The sequence below is a fragment of the Loxodonta africana genome, chromosome 13 (assembly GCF_030014295.1).
Source record: "Loxodonta africana isolate mLoxAfr1 chromosome 13, mLoxAfr1.hap2, whole genome shotgun sequence".
Lineage (NCBI taxonomy): Eukaryota > Metazoa > Chordata > Mammalia > Proboscidea > Elephantidae > Loxodonta > Loxodonta africana.
The window spans coordinates 25511079-25528394 of NC_087354.1; the positions used below are offsets into that span (position 1 = coordinate 25511079).

At 39.9% G+C, this 17316-nt stretch overlaps 1 protein-coding gene across 16 annotated transcripts in view; it reads left to right on the plus strand.

Annotated features, from left to right (window-relative positions):
* Positions 1-17316, plus strand: part of AKAP13 (A-kinase anchoring protein 13) — a 412106-nt gene that overhangs the window by 344703 nt on the left and 50087 nt on the right. For all 16 annotated transcript variants that reach the window (XM_064267087.1, XM_064267095.1, XM_064267090.1 and 13 more), the window contains 2 exons: positions 14001-14068; positions 16354-16420. In XM_064267087.1, coding sequence (XP_064123157.1) covers positions 14001-14068; positions 16354-16420 — 135 coding nt within the window. The remainder of the gene's footprint in view (positions 1-14000; positions 14069-16353; positions 16421-17316) is intronic.

The window sequence follows — 17316 nt, forward strand, 5'->3', positions numbered from 1 at the left end:
AAGCTTTATACAACCTCTAAGAAAGAAGAGGCTATCACTGGCCAGCATCCCACCAGTGTTATTCTTTCAGAGCCCAGGCTCTAATTAGTCACATTCCGAGGACACCACTTGAATGTCTACAGTTTAGTTTTAGGCCACTTGGCATGGTCAGTTTCTCAGAATTGGAATAACTTGGCTGTCCAGGGCAGTAGTCACCACGCATTTTTTAGCACGTACATCCATCATTAGAACACTTTTTAGCATCCTGCCTCCATCGGTAGTATGTTTAATGTAAAGTTACATACTTGTTCTACTTAAAAGGAGCTCATCCTGGGAATAAGACAAGTGTCACATTTGCCATGTTCTTGTTGGTTAGTTAGTTACTAGAGTTGTCTTTGATGCATGGTTTCTTTGCAGGAATTTGTGTTAAACCTTCTTTCCCTTTTATTTCAGTTGAAACTAGATAATATAGCCCATAAACTCTCTTAATTATATACCTGTAAACTTCTATTTGTCACAGTGTGCTGAAAGTGGGCAGAGAAAAAAGGATGCCACCATTACACATCCCATACCCCACATCCCACCAAGTGAGGAACACCCCTTCTTCCCTCAAGAAACCGCTAGTATTGTGTATCAAGTGAGGCTGCCCAACATAAAGGCTGCGTGAGGCACCAGTGTATCAGTCTATATATGAATTCCATTTCTCTTCTAAGTTAAGAAAAAAAAAAGTTAAGAAGTCAATATAAATAATGAGCTCTAAAATTTTTCTTCTGTATATCAATGAATCCTTTTGCCATTCCCCCTTCAGTGCCTCTACTCCATTTGGGAAGCACTGGTGTCAGGGAGAAGCCATCCCTTTGATTGGTAGTACGAAATTGATTTTCAAGGAACTCCAGCAGTGAAGCAGACTGGATTGTCACCTCCATTCTCCTATTGTTGTTAGGTGACGTTGAGTCAATTCCAGTCGTAGCAACCCCACGTACGACAGAATGAAACACTGCCCAATCCTGTGCCGTGTTTACAGTTGTTGCTATATTTGAGGCCATTCTCCTGTAAAACCTAGAAATACTCGATAAAAAATACATATTTATAAAAAAAAATTTATATTTATATATATATATACTTCTTTTTTTTTTTTTTAATTTGTACACAGCTGAACCTGAAAAAAGAAAACTCCCTCAAGGTTTCTCAAAGCTAGAGCAATAAAAACAGCATCCCTCTCAGTTGGGGACAGGATAGGTGGCCTCAGGGCCTACAGAGGAACTGGAACTGAGACTCCTACATAAAGACAAGAGCGTTAAAGACTGTAACACCCACAATAAAGGACCTAGAAAAATTCTACCCATTGACATTCAAAAGCGGCAAAGAATCTTACTCTCCAGGGCCTTGAGTGAGAATTCTGTATCATGCATGAATCTGGGGTCTGAATTTACATTATCCATGTGTGCTGGAACCCCAAGATAAGAAGTTTTCGCAAGAGATTTAGTAAAATCCCAGTAAAGGAATTATGATACCCTGAGGGACCCCAGCCAGAGCAAATGCAGAGCTGCTCCATAGAGTCACTTTAACAGGAGACCAGAGGCTCCCACTAGAGAAAAAAAAGAAAATAAAAAGTCCTGTAAAGCTGAAGCTGAGCTCACAATAAAATATATGTATATAGATAACTGCCCCATAGATAACATTCAGAAATAAAACCACCATGAGGAAGAATTAGCAGGTATACAAACGGGAAAAGATGTTGAAAAGTATTAAAGAGTTAAAAGGGGTAGACTCCATGATAGCAGAATAGGACATAACAATTAATGGGTGGTAGGTTTTAAAAAAATTAACTGAATAAAACTTCAAAAATCAAAATCGCCATTGAAGGGTCTTAGTGGATATTCGTCAAATATTCCAGTGTTTTTCCTCATCAGTGCGTTATTCCGACTTGTATTTGTTTGTGAAGGAGGAAAATATCTTCTGACCTCTTGTCTGCTTTAATAAAGAGACTTGGGTGAATATTCTTGGAAATTTTGATGATTTCAGGCTGGAGTTATTTTTTTACATTTAACTGTCAATAAATACTTGAGTCCCTGATCTTAAGTAAAGCCATTCAACAAAGATCGTTTATCTAAACTATACAAGGTACTTTGATATTTTGGTACTTCGTGATTCATTCAAAAGCAGTTAGTCAGCAAATTTTTTTTTTTTAGTTCCTACTATGTGCCAGGCACCTTTCTCTAGTTGCTTACACAGTGCCTTATCAAAAAATTCTCAAAATATAATCCTTGGTACATACACCATGGCAGCATTTTTATAATATGGAAAATTTTAGAGCAATCTGAACATCCCTTAGTAAAATATGGTCTATTCATTAGATGGAATACTGGGCAGACACTGAAGAATAGGATAGGTCAGTGGTTGGCAAACTTTTTTCTGTAAAGAGTCTGGTAATAAGTATGCTGGGCTTTGTGGGCCATGCAGCCTCTGCCATGAGTACTGGGCATAGGCCTTGTAGCAGTCATAGACAGTACATAAAAAAATGGGTAGGGTTCTGTTCCCATAAAACTTTATTTACAAAAACAGGCTATGGACCAGATTTGACCCACAAACTGTAGCTTCCTGACCACTGAGATAGACCTACAGGTACAGACAGACATCTCCAAAACATTTTTGATAAGTGAAAAAGAACAGTATGAATAACATGATACAAATTGATAGAAAACAAGTAGTTGTTGATGTAAACATACAGAAATACCTGAAAGGATATAGACCAAACTGTTTATAATTTGGAGAAAGAGATTAGGAGAAAAGAGATTGAAAAGGGTTCTTTATACTTTTGTGTTTAAGAATCTACTTAATGCAATGTTACTTGTGTGAGTTAAAACAAAATGTCAATCTTGGACCACTGACAGTGTCAAGGGTTTTTCTGGTTGTCGTGTGGTTCTTGATGAAACAGCAAAATGTATCAGTATTTGGTTCAAAAACTTAATGGACATAGGAACAAAATTATTACTGGAAATGAATCAGCTTGAGAAAAGACTTAAGGAGAGTCATTCTGTCAGTGCTGTTAACAGCACCAGCTTGAAGAAGCAGCAGTGTAGCTGATCTGCCAGCTTTCAATTCTGAGTGAATTATTATCAGGAGATCTAGATGTGAAGGGTATGGAGGATATTTGTGCTATGTTGTTAGGTGCCGACGAGTCGGTTCCAACTCATAACGACCCTACGTACAACAGAACACAATGCTGCCCAGCCCTGAGCTGTCCTCAGAATCGTTCTTAATGCTTGAGCCCATTGTTGCAGCCACTGTGTCGTTCCATCTCATTGAGGGTCTTCCTTTTTTGCTGACCCTCTGCTTTTTACCACACACGATGTCCTTCTCTAGGGACTGACTGATGCATCCTGATACCATGCCCAAAGTATGTGAGACAAAGTCTCACCGTCCTCGCTTCTAAGGAGCATTCTGGCAGCACTTCTTCAAAGACAGACTTGTTCATTCTTCTGGCAGTCCATGATATTTTCAGTACTCTTGCCAACACCATAATTCAAAGGCGTCAGTTCTTCTTCAGTCTTCCTTATTCATTGTCCAGCTTTTGCATGTATACGAGGCAATTGAAAACACTATGGCTTGGGGTCACCTTAGTCCTTAATTGAGTCCTGTGCTATAGGGACTAAGTTTAAGAACAGTTGGTTTATGGTCATAATAAAAGGATGTGTCTATGACTAGCTCCAGACAACTTTTCAATTTTAAGCTCAGGTTGGAAAAAGGTATCTAAGATACATGTGTTTATTTAATTTTGTACTGCCATTGATTTTTGTATATACATTTTTTTCTAGGTAAAAATGGTTGAATTTTGCATTTCTTGGCTTATTAAGTCATAGTCTACGTTAGACTATAGTGAGTCATAATCAGACCTGTAACTGGCATGTAATTGATTTGTCAGATAACAAAAATATCCACTATAATATAGGTGTCCTGGGTGCCCAACAGTTAAATGCTCACCTGCTAACCATAAGGTTGGTGGTTTGAACTCACTCAACAGTTCTGTGGGAGAAAAGACCTGACCATCTACTTCCGCAAAGATTACAGCCTAGGAAGCCCTGTGGGCAGTTCTACTCTGTCACCTGGGGCCTCTGTGAGTCTGAATTAACTCAGCAGCACCCAACAACAACAACATGTACCTCTCTTAACCACAGGCGTCCTGAGCGCATTTGTTTTCTTAATATCCTTCCTGTTACACATGAATAGAAATTCTCTTTGACTGGTCTCCTTAAACGATGAAGCCTATCTTAGGCACCATAGGTTGCTGGATGGTTTATTGCTGTCAGTATTGCATGTGCTAGAATCCCTCCTGAAAGGGGGATCTGGGGTACCTCTTAGAGACTTCCATGGCCCAAGAATGCCCGAGCAACTCATGAAGAATCACTTGTGTAGGGTCCGGTACTGATTAGGAAAAACTTAATAGAAGACAGTTTGAGGCTTGGAGTCTTAAAGCTCTCAGTCATACCTTTGTGTAGTAGTAGTTCAATAGCTTAATGAATGGAGCAGTGGTTTTCAGACTGTCTTTTGTGACACTGGTGTTTTGGAATTGCCATGGGTTTGTTTTGTTTTTGTTTTTTTCTTTTTAATGTAGGTTTAAAACCTGCATAAAAAATTAAACATGCTCAAAAGTGTCATTACCAAATTTTAATATCAACATACTGATTTAGTCTGTCACCCTACCTTCTTCTTTGTATTTTTCCTTTCATCTCTGATTAATTGTACTGTGATTGCAAGGCAAGCCATTAAAATAAAAACTGTTACTATTTGCACCTCCTTCCCCACGTGAACCAGGCAGTGTTTAGTTCTATTGTACATAGGGTCAGAATCGACTCAAGGGCACCTAACAGCAACACCCATGGGAGTGAGTATGTCCTGTGTATTATGCACTCAGAACTAAATACAGAAATAAAGTAGTTGCTGAGATAAATATATGAATTGCAAGTGTCATATATCTTTGATTTTATACTTTTGGCCCCATCAGACATAGCTTCATCGTTCTAATTGATTGACTTTAAGTGTTAAAATTGTAACTCAAAAAATAAATCTGTAGTAAATCTTTGACATTATCTGATGGTACGCAGTATAACAATATTTTATTTCATTTAAGACTTTATTAAGTAGAAAACCAGTGAGATAGCGGATTGGCTGCTCACTTTGTGCTAATGGTGTTTGTAAGTGGCCCTTTGTTTGGTTCAACCTGTAAATTTTGGTTCTGCTTCTTTTGGAAGCAAATTGTTTCCGTGAAGTGTGTCATCACTGGAGCCTTTTCTGTTGAGGGTGTGAGGCCCATCATAAAGAACTCTGCCAGTGGTTCTTTCATTTATGGTAATAGCGTGGTCGAATAAAATATCAGATTATCTTAGCTCTACCCACTGAGCAAGAACACGGAAAAAGAGTTAACGTTTTTGAGGTTTAAACTGAAAAGAATCAGACACCAAAAGAGAACAGTTTGATATAACCTGATGGAACCCTAATATGCACCTAAGATTCAAAAATACATTTTTACGTGGCATACCCCCCTGCATCAGAAACTTAGGAGCCCTCTGTTTGAATTACAGCATTGCACCTAGCTCTGGAGCTACTGGTGAAATACACTCGACGTTTAGTGGTGGCGTTAAGTCTATATGACATGTGTACTCTGCCTCTTACAAAAAGGAGGAAAGAAAATCAAGGCTTGAAGTCAAAAGAATGATGTGTAGTCATCTTTCCAAAGGAACAAAAATAATTGGCTGATGTCTTTGGCTTCCTGAAGAACAGAGCCGGCAAAGAATGTGTGAAGCCCCATCTGCTGTGTTGGCAGGAAGCGGAAAATATGAGTCATTTGGGAACCCAGAATCTTTTTCTTCCTTCCATCCCCTCTCATGTTCAGGATCTTCCCCGGAGTCTTAGGAAATGTAGTATCCCTCCACTTAGTCATTTACATAGAAACCCACTGTGCTCTTTGAAAAAAGTAACTTCTCTTTTTGGTTTAACCTAACCCTGTTTTACTGACCCCTGGAGCCACATCCCTCAAATAGCTGCTCAGTCAGGTTTTGACTCGTGGTTCAGAAAGAACAACATATAATTCACGATGATGGCATATTGTGATGGTTTATATTTGTTTGCTCCTGTCTTCCAAAAATATATAGGCACTGTAATGTATCCTTCTGTATACAGATTCTAAGAGATTCAGTGGGATGGGGTGTTTTAAAGCAAATGAATATCTCTTGACTCCGGAGTCTATGATCATAATCTTGGGTAAAAAGCTGAGTCCCTTATGTGGATTTATGTGGAAAATAATAGATACAAGAAATAACAAGGAGCAAAGCATCCCTACAGCCTCCTTGCAGTCTACCCCTGGAGAAAAAGAACAATGGAAGCAAAGCCTGAAGCACCTTGTCAGGACCACTTCAAACCAGAGCTTCACACTGGTGCTTAACATTTCAGTCATGGCCAAGGAAGTAGAACGAGAACAAACCCGAATTTTAAAATTTGGTGAACTGGAACAATAACCAAAACAGGAGAAATTACAGGTCAAAGCCCTGCTAGAAACTTGGTTTCCTTTTTTAGAAAACAAGGACAGTGTATACATTGCATAGCAAACAAATCACCTGTCCCTCGGATTTTTAGCAGAGTCAGAAACAGTGGTGCCCCACTCATAGGTGGCTGCCAACTGTGCCCCTTTGAATGTCCCTCTCCTCAGTCCTGCCAGTAATCCAATCTCATGCATCAGGCTCCTGAAAGGGCTCACTACACCTTTTCTGAGTCTTCCATGCCAGGGATTCAACCTATAATTTTTCCCATTCCACTTATTATTTCGGATCACCCAAATTGTAAAAATTCGGATCTGTTACAGTTTTGCTCTGTCGGCCATGACTGAACTGGTTCAAACCAGTTCAAAGCCTTGCTTCAGAGTAATTTAAGCTAAGAGAAAACCTGGAAGGTTTTGTCTCAGTTGAAACTGTACTTTTGCTTTAGGGTTAAAAAACCTTAACTGGGGAGAGGGAATGTCTTTCCAATGCTTATTTCTTCAGTTATGTAAAGCTTTCCTTGAATAATCAGCTGTTCTTTCCAGCTGCCACAAATAATTTGGTCTTTGGGTAGCTTGTTGGATTCTTTCAGAATAAGGAATCAGTTATGTTCTGGTTTTTTGTCTCCTGCTAGTAGTTCCTTTTTTTGTTGTTTGCTTTAAACAGATGTAAAATGATACTGAAATTATTGTTGAATCAGTTGTGTTAGCAGCTTCTGAGTAGTTTTGTCGTAGGTTGTTTCTCTTAGTTAAATAAACAAGTAGACCAGCTGCAATCTTGGTAGGAAGCTTAAGAGTTTAGGATGTTGTGTAATGGTTAAATCTTGCTTTGAATTTCATCAGGAAAACCAATTCTCCAGATAAAGAGTTTTCTGGCATTTAGAATTCATTATTTATATACGATAATAAAATACTTATGATTGATTAAAGAAAGGAAGTTTGTTATTTAGGGAAAAGGAAGATGAAAGGAGAACCTAAGCAATAAAATCAGATTTTATTCAAGCAGAACAGTTTCCTTTTTGTTTACCAATGTGCTTATAAAAACTGCTGTTCCGGGCACTTCAGCTAAGATGATTTGGTTCTTTTTTGTGGCTTTCCTCTTGTTCTGTACATCAGCATTGTGGTTATTACACCAGTTACCAAGAACATCTTATACGCCCTTTGCATCTGAGTCTTATCAAGCCAGGCTGGTCAACAGCTCACATTCCCTAAAGATTTTAAACAAGAAGTTGCAGAAAGAATTTTAGAGCATGTATTTCTAAATTGTTTATATTGGAATGCTTTTTGGGTTTTGTTTTACGTTTCTTGATTAGGGTTGAAGTGGTAGGAGGAAGTTTCATGTATCTGTCCCAAAAAGAGAACTGTGCAACCTGTGTCCTTAAGAAGAACCAGAAAATATCCCCAGATTTGGTTGCTCAGTTCTGTCCCTAGTAGACAGAATAGTCAGAACTTTCAGCATACACCCTAATGAAGATCAGTAGACTGACGTGATGGAAGACGCCTCCTTTGCGTTCTGACTGCGTAGAGCTCAACTCATGCCAGTGATCTAGGCAGACCTAAACATTCACCCCCTCCTGTGATTTCACTTCATTTTGTCCTGGCCCTCTTCTTCTCTATCTTTTATAAAGCTGATTTTCTTAAGCTAGTCTCTCTAATGGTTGGTTTTATTTTTCTCCTGAAGGAAAAAGAATGCATGGTATATAACAGTTCACCAAAGATTTGTGGTCGTTAGAGTCAGGGATTAAAAAAAAAAAAAAAGGCAGGAACATATTGATGATAGCTCCCTGTCATTTGGGTTTTGCTTCATATTCTTTTCTTTGATGCCCCCATGTAGAGAAAAAAGAAGTTGAAGGCTGGGCTGTTTGCGTTTAAGTTCAGGATAATCTAATTAGGAATCGGCTCTGTTCCCATAGACCACTGTGCTGAGACCTTTTGAAGAACCTTGAAAAATGAAAGCACATTGCTTACTGATATTAGGAAATCTAAAAAAAAAAAAAGATAATTCTTCTCCTTTGATCTCCCTAAAAATTTTGGTGTTGTTATGGCAGAGAGCTTGAAAAATGTATTTAGATTTGTCTTTATGTCTTGTGTTCTTGGTAATTGTCTTTTTTCCAAAACAAAGAGTAGGGTTTTAACCTCATGACTCTGACTGGTGTCAGTGGTGCTGAAGTATCTAGATCACCCACTCACAGCACTAATACCACCGATGTGAACAGAGTCCAGGACAACTTGGTAACAAGTAGAGTGCTTTTCAAGGAGGTACTTGAGTATGTGAGCAGTCATTCACGCAAACTATTTACACTAAGACCTGTGACCATAACATAGAGCATATTAAAATTTCGACTGGGTTGTGGGTTGAGGGATGTGACTCAGTTAACTGCAAAAGTGAACGTATATAAATATTTCTTTACTGGAAGTACATTTTAAATGTTATTTCTGCTTTTATGATTCATCGATTTGTCTTTTAAATCTCTGACAGTGGCCTGAGAGCTTGGATATTGTTTATGTTTGTTTAAAAGTGATAGCACCACTCCCTTGAAAATTTTCATTGCTTAATAAAATGAGTATTGGCAATGGCTTGGGAGAAGGGCACAGGAAGAACACAGCTTGGAAACCAAGTTCTGTCCATAGTGTGGCAGTTAGTCACTTTTATAGATCAGAATTAGCAGCAAGTCCTCAAGCTAATCTACCATTTCCTATATTGCCCTTAAACCAAAAAAACTAAACCTGTTGCTGTCAAGTCAATTGCAACTCATGGCAAAACCCTTTAGGACAAAGTAGAACTGCTCCATAGGGTTTCCAAGGAGCGACTGGTGGATTTGAACTGCCAACCTTTTTGGTTCTCAGGCTTAATTAGCACACCGTGGCTCTTAACCACTGTGCCACCAGGGCCCAAAAATACTATGGATTTGCAGCAAAGCAAAAAAGAAAAAGCACTTTTGTAACTGTGGGAAACAAGACAGCAAAATCTAATTGAAAAGTTTTTAATTTATCACAAGTGTGATAAATTGATTTTTTTTTTTCCTAAAGGATAAGGAAATGTTTATAAGGAAAGCTAACGAACTTTGAAGGATATTAGAGTTCACTACACTGGATTGCTTGTTTTTAACTTTGAAAAATATAACACAAAGCATTGCATGGATAATATAGCAAACACCTATGTACTTGTCACTCAAAATGGGAAAAAAAGTAACATCATACTGAGTAACTTTTTAGATAGTCCTATATTTTTGAGAAATGAACTATTGCATTTAAAGTTGAATATCCCTGTTTCCCTGCCTAATCCCATTGCTCTGCCTTCCACCCCAAGGGCAAACATTATCATGAGTTCAGTGTATAGGTGGTGCTTTATAATTTTATCTCATATATAACCAGTATTTAATTTTTTTTTTTTTTTTAGTTTTCATAAATGGTCCCATATAGTACATCTTATTCTGTATTTGTTTTATTCCCTTCAACATTGTATTTTGGGGAGCCGACATATTGAAACACATGTATCTAGATTTTTGACTTTTACTCTTGTGTGGTATTCCATTATATGAATATATCACAACTGTTGTTTGTTTCCAATTCTCTGTTATAAACAGGAGCATCATTATGCATGTGTGCGAGCCTCTTACTAGGCTGTATACCAAAAAGAGAATTGTGGCACATTGATATGGGCTAATTAGTTTTCCTCATATGCCTGTCACCATGTTTTTAAGCATTTTGTTTGTTTAAGTGGAATGGACAAGAGGTTCACTTAAAGATAAATAGGCAAGCCTTTGAGAGAGGGGAAAGACGATTGGGATTTTAAAGGATGCATTTGAAAGACTTTAGCTGAGCAAGAAATTGTGAACAACAGAGAAAAAACAGGTGCAAGGGAGCTATGAGAGCTGTGTATGGAAAGAGATGGCAAATCAACTAGACAGCAGTTCCATCATCCCAGGCATCTTTGTGGCAAGTGAGAGGAGATACCACATACCCTGAGTAAGGATAGTAGTGAGGGTGGGAGGAAACACTTTCTGCCTTTCACTAGAAAATGAATAAAAATGTTTGACGTCTTTTCTTAATGCTTGTTGCTCCGGTTCAAGCAGCCTGGAGCTCACCTGCCTGTCCCTTCTCACCTCCTCAGACATCTAGTGTTTATTGTGGACCAGATCTGGGACTGCGCATAAAAAACAACAAAGCTAGACCCCCTCAAGGAGCTTTCTGTCTAGTTGAAGAGTGGGACCATTACAGTACAGTACCCTGAGGGAGCCAAGCATGGGATACCCTAAGAGCACAGAGGTTGGGAGTCTTATCAGGTGAAGGGAAGATAGGGGAAAGGACACAAGCAAAAAAGGCAGCTTGTTTAGGCTCCAGGGTACGTCAGAACTTGGTAAGGGGCTGAAAAATTGAGGCAATACCAGTCACGGATGGGTGTCAAGTAAGGAATTTGAGTTGTATCCTAAAAATGATGGAGCCATCAAAGGGGATTTAGGATGTGAGATGCAAAAAGTCTTGAATACAAATCAAGTATTTCTTCATCAGAATTTCTCCTTACTTTCAAATAACAGAGACACATTAATTAGTATCGTTGATTTTCAGATATTAAGAAAACTTTTAGAATGTTCCCTTTTGCTGATTAGAGTGAGTCACTCCCCATTGATCTCTTTCTGCAAAGCCCTCCCTGTGCCCAGAAAGGGACTTCACTGAGAAGCACAGCATTAATATGCAGTGAGGGGGAACCCATTCTAACTGCTGACTTCCAGAACAGCTTTAGGACTTGTGTGGAAGTGGCCACAATCACAGACAGTAGAACTAGTGAGCAAAGCAGTTTGCTGCTGGAGCAGAAAACAGTGGAAGCAGGAATAGTTTTGACTGACACAAAACCCTTCAGGTTTTCTCCGCTTGATCTCCTCAGTGAGCCTTTCCCAGGAGTTTCTCCTTGTGCTGCTGTTTGTAAATGAACTTGGATGTTTCTTTTGGTTTATCAACATCAGAAAAGTGACTGGACAGTGAATTTCAAGTGAGGTAAAGCTGGAAGAGGTTAAGTGGATAGGAGAGGGCATCAATACACCTAGGAATATAAGGCCCAAAGTAAAACCCTCACCCCATGCCCGGGACTTCTAAGCTAATTCCAACTCTGAGGCATCATGTTGAAAAAAGTAGAATTGCTCCTGATAGCTTCTTTTATGGTAGTAGTTTCAGCCCAGAATCCTCCGTTGGATCTACTGACTCCTCAAATTCTACCCAAGAGGGTAGGTCTATCCTCAGGATACTTCAGATGACTTTGAAGTTGAGGACCCTTTTGCAGTATGAACCTGCTGGAACAGCCAGCAGGATTTTCTTCAAAAAAAGTATTCCTTTAAGAGATCTAGCAAAAAGAGTCTTAGAGAATCACAGACCTGAAGAACTTGGGAAAAAATGTGGATGCTGCCGTCATTTTATAGGTGAGGAAACTGAGGTCTAGAGAGAAGGGACTTGTACCAGGGTCATAGTAACTAATTAGCAGAGCTGGAAACTAAATCAAACTGTATCGTATGTAGTTGGGCAGATGTTCTTGTCTCCTTGTAGTGTTATCAAGCTAATATTTCACATACTGTTAACAAAATTTTGTTGGGGCACTTGGCCTTTGGATAAAATAAACATAGGGCCTACAGATAGACATTTGACTAGGTTCCAATGAGCTGGGCACTGTGCTAGAGAGACCTAATTAAAGATACAGCAATGGATAACACATGGTCCCTGCCTTAAAGGGAGCACTCGGTGGAAGAAAAAATTGAAGATACTCACAGTTCAGTACTGTTGGTGGTGTATGGGAGGGACCTGTGGACCAAGTGGACATTAGACAAGCAGCTGTTCAGGAAGAGATTCTGTTAGTCTCCTTCTAGTGTCTTCCCTTTACCATCCTCAGTCCACACCGCTCCACATCCATGTTGTTGTTAGGTGCCGTCTAGTCGGTTCCAACTCATAGCGACCCTATGCACGACGGAATGAAACGCTGCCCAGTCCTGCGCCAACTTTACAATCGTTGTAGATGACCTAAAAGAGCATCTTGCCCGTAATTAGTGAGTTGACATTGATAGGACCTGTGGCGCTTCCTAAATCAGGGTGAAGAATTGCCTCATGAGTGGTATCCGCTGTTGATTTCCTGAGTGAGCCTTTACCACAAGTCTCTCCTCATCGGTTGTCCCCGCAGACAGCTGGTTTGTTTGTTTCTACTTCACCTCTGGCCTCCTGGCACTGTTCTGTTTTATGACTTCATAGCGGCAGTAAGAGCTGATGATGACCTTTCTAAGACACAGAGGGCTAGGTTTTTACATCAGCAGCCCTTGTAGGCCAAGGGAGTGAGAAATAAGAGTTGAGATAGAATCATGTCCATGGCAAGCTGTGGTCTTTGTTTTGTCTTCCAGGAAGTCTCCCACTTTTCTCTTGAATCAAGAGTTCCCAGAGGCACTTTGGGGTGGTTCTAATGACCTTTCTCAGTGACTCTTGACTTGGGGAGGATTGTGAAAAAGCCATGGGCACTTAAGGGGGGAAGTAGAAGGACATCAAGTGGATAGATTTTCAGATTCACACTCTATCTTTGGCGCAGTCATAGAAATTTCACAGCCCTTATTAGGGAGTTTATGTGTGTATTTATATATTTGTGACTTAGACTCATTGATGGCAGACACTTTTAGTTTTGGTAGCTGTTGTGGATTAAATCGTGTCTGCCAAAAATGAGTATCAACTTGGCTAGGCCATAATTCCCAGTACTAGATGGTTGTCCTCCATTTTGTGATTTTATGTAATTTTCCTATGTATTGTAAATCCTAATCTCTGCCTGTGGTTAATGGGGCAAGATTAGGTTATGTTAAAGAGGATTAGGGTGGGATACAACACCCTTACTCAGGTCTCAGCCCTGATCCAATGTAAGGGGAGTTTCCCTGGAATATGGCCTGCATCACCCTTTATCTTACAAACGATAAAAGGAAAGAGAAGTGAACAGAGAGATAGGGACCTCCTACCACCAAGAAAAATAAGCCGGGAGCAGAGCCTGTCCTTTGGACCTGGGGTCCCTACAATGGGAAGCTCCTTGACCAGGGAAAAATTGATGACAAGCACTTTCCCCCAGCACTGACGAAAAAGAAACCATTCATTCCCCAGGAGCTGATGCCCTGAATCAGACTTCTGGACTTCCAAACCGAAAGAATAAACTTCCGTTTGTTAAAGCCACCCGCTTGTGTTATAGCAGCACTAGATAACTAAAACAGTAGCCTTTCCACTTCCTGCCTGAGAAATTCCAGGCTTCTAGTGTTTGTTTGTTAATCAGAAATCACATCTGCTCTTGTTTCTCCTCCTCCAAGGTGACATCACAGGCCTACTTCCCAGAAGAGGGCTGCAGTCTTTCAGTTAGAGTCATAGTCTTCCATGGGAGCAGCTTTGCTCAGAGATCTGTGTGCTGCTTGAGCAGCCATAGAGAGGCAGAACCTAGGATCTGTTTGCTTTGTCGAGGTGACCTTGGGTTTTGCTTTCTTTTCAGATTGTGGCGCTTTTGTCCACAAAGGCTGTAGAGAAAGTCTGGCCTCCTGTGCAAAAGTCAAAATGAAGGTAAGACACTTCTGGCTAAAAGAAAGCTTAATATAAGGGGTTTAAACCAGTAAAATCCCCAGGAGATGGGATTTTTTTTTTTTTTAATTTAAATTATTTTATTGAAATAAAAAATTTTTTTCTAAAGTATTGAATTCTTTTCTTGACTAACACACTCAGGAATTTGAGACATTTAGAAAATAAAATGCTTCCAGAACTTCTCCATGTTAAATGTACATTTTTTAGGATTTTAATATTTGTATCACTATTAAAGTAGCTTTCTTCTTTACCATGTCTGCATACCCACTCTGCTGTTCACATACCTGACTTCCTCATTCAGGACCAGGAGAACAGCAGGTGGAAATCAGAGGCTTTCATATTTGTTTGGGCTGGGAGGTGTAACGGTTAGACCCAATCTATCTGGTAGCAGTTTTCTCCACAGGGTTCATGATACCAGAGTAAAAAGGGCCAGTTGTCTGGTGTTGCCTGCTCTGAGCACATGTTATGTGATAATGTGTACTGCTTATCAAGTAGCCCTTGTATGCGGCCCTTAAAAATGAGTATGGGTTTGAGGGTGTACCTTTTAAGTAACCTGTGTGGTTTTCAGTGTCCAGTTACACGTGAAGTGTCTTTTTGTTCCTTGTCAGAAGAGTACTCTCCAGATACATCTACACAAATGCTTAGCGTGTTGTGTGCTTCTCCATCAATAACCGAGCACCTCTGTCTAGTGCAATGGCCTCAATCTATAGAGTGCACTCGACTCACTTGGAGGGCTTGTCAAAAGACAGCTTGCTGGGCCCCACGCCCAGAGTTTCGGATTCTGTAGGTCTAGGGCCGGGCCCAGGAATTTGCATTTCTCACAAGTTCTCAGATGATGCTGATACTGACCTAGGGTAAAGATGGCAAACTTCTGTACCCTGGGTCCTTTTCAGCCCAAGGACAGATACTTTGTTTGGCTCATACAGTATTTAATTTGAATTAATGCAGTCATTTAAAAATCATATTTCATATCAATGTGAATTCCTTAAAAAATTGGAAGATCTTGCAACCTTACCCGGCACTTCTAATTCCCCATACCCTGATGCTCCTTTTTTTCCATAGTACTTATCATGTTCTCAAAGTGCATATTTAACAATCTATATTTATTGTGTTTATTGTTTTTGATCTATACCTTACCCCCACTAGAATGTAAGCTCCAAACTTGTCGAGCACTCTGAAGGCAGGAATTTTTGATCTATTAAGGTATTCTAAGCACCTAGCATGGTGTCTGGGGTGTAGTTCCTTAAATGTTAGAGGGACAGATGGCAAGCAGTGATAACTATAGCTAGTGGCTGCTGCCTCCTTTACACAGGATGTGCGTGTTCCAGTCCATCATTTCTGTTACTTGCCCGACTCAGTAGGTATTTGAGTTTGTGGTCTCTGACGTGATCAGTTATTGCCATTGTGAATGTACTAGGTTCTATAGAAGGACAGTGATACAGCTGTAGCTCCTCCCATGTAAGAGCATGCAATCTTAAAGGGGGACTTCCATTTTAAACTGAAAGTCACTTGTTTTCACTAATAATTTCCTCCAGATTAATTGCCTAAGTCTAATTTTTCAAAATATTTTTGTTACGTGATACAACAACAGTCTTAAGTAAAATTGGCATTTTACCTAAGGATTTGACACCTTACCAATGTAAGTCACTGGAGAAGTAAAAATGAAGAAGGCCCGGATGCTGCTCTTAGGGAACCAGCGGTCTAGTGGGGAAGACAGGCAAGCAGCCAGTTACTGTAAATGAAACGAAAGCTGTTTGGAGGCATGCACAGGATTCTGAGGGGGCGCCAGTCACTACCTTGTGTGAAGGCAGGGAAGGAGTTGTGGATGGCTTTACCTAGCAGGGAACACTTAGTTTTGAAATAGAAGAACACCATGTCTCTGAAGGTGAGAAGAGCATTCCAGGCAGAATAAATAAACCTCATCTGCAGACTCTGCGAGCTTGAATCTGTTCTACTGGGAGCCCTCATGGCACAGTGGTTAAGAGCTCAGCTGCTAACCAAAAGGTCAGCAGTTCAAACCCACCAGCAGCTCTTTGGGAACCCTATGAGGCAGTTCTCCTGTCCTTTAGGGTTGCTGTGACTCAAAATTGACTCAGCGGCAACTGGTGTAGGATGCTGAGGATCAGTAGCAAGAAATAGAGCAGAGGAGGAAAGAAGACTGGCCCGAGTAGACCGGACCAGCTCTTTTCTATTCTAGCCTTCTTGAAACTCAGCAATAGATCATTGTAAATGCAGTCGTCATCGTTTTTTGTTTCTTTTTCCTTCAGCAGCCCAAAGGGAGCCTTCAGGCACATGACACGTCATCTCTACCCACAGTCATTATGAGAAACAAGCGTAAGTAGCTAATACTACCTCTCACAGTTCACTTTTTGACTTTCTGGTTCTGGACTTCAAAATACTCCTGTAATCTTAAGTAAACTTAATGAAGGTTTGAATACCTATTTTGTAGTGAGTTAGAATAATCTACTATTTAATCCTACAGGTGCATTGACCGATGGTACCGTCAAACCTTCTTTGAATGTTTCTGGAATGATGTGTTTGTAGCTTTAAAGCTGGTGGCACCCTCAGCCCCATGTGCTTTAGCAAATGATGCAACTCCTGTGCATATAGATTTCCTCATCAGTAAGTCAAAAATTGTAGTGCTTGCTTTTAGTGCCTCACAGTTCTGTGGTCAGGTGAGATCTCCCTTGTTAAACTTCTTTATAAACTGTGAAGATACATAAGTAGTTCTTTTTTTTTTTTTTTCAAGGACCTCAAAGTGGTACACAGAATTGAGTAAATCACATTCCTCTGTTCACCTCAGACTATTTTCATCAGTTCTTGCAAGGCTACACTTCGGTTTTATTTTGCTTAATATTTTTCCGTTTTTATTCTCCATCCCCTATCTTATTATCCCTTTTCCCTCGTTAGGACCCACATAATATATTTAATGTTTGTCCCTCTGCCATATCTTTAGAATAGTATCTGTGATTGTGTGTTGGATTTCAATTAGATAATGATACGACTGTGGTTATACATTCCGCTTCTTATTTTACCTCAGTGTCATTCTGAGGCCGATACATGTTAATTATATGTAAGCCATCGAGTCAGACTGCTGCATGGGTATTCCTTTAGATACATATACCAAAAACAAGCAAACAAAACCCGTTGCTGTCGAGTCGATTCTGACTCTTAGTGGACCTCCGGGACAGAGTAGAACTGCCCTGTAAGGTTTCCAAGGAGCAGCTGGT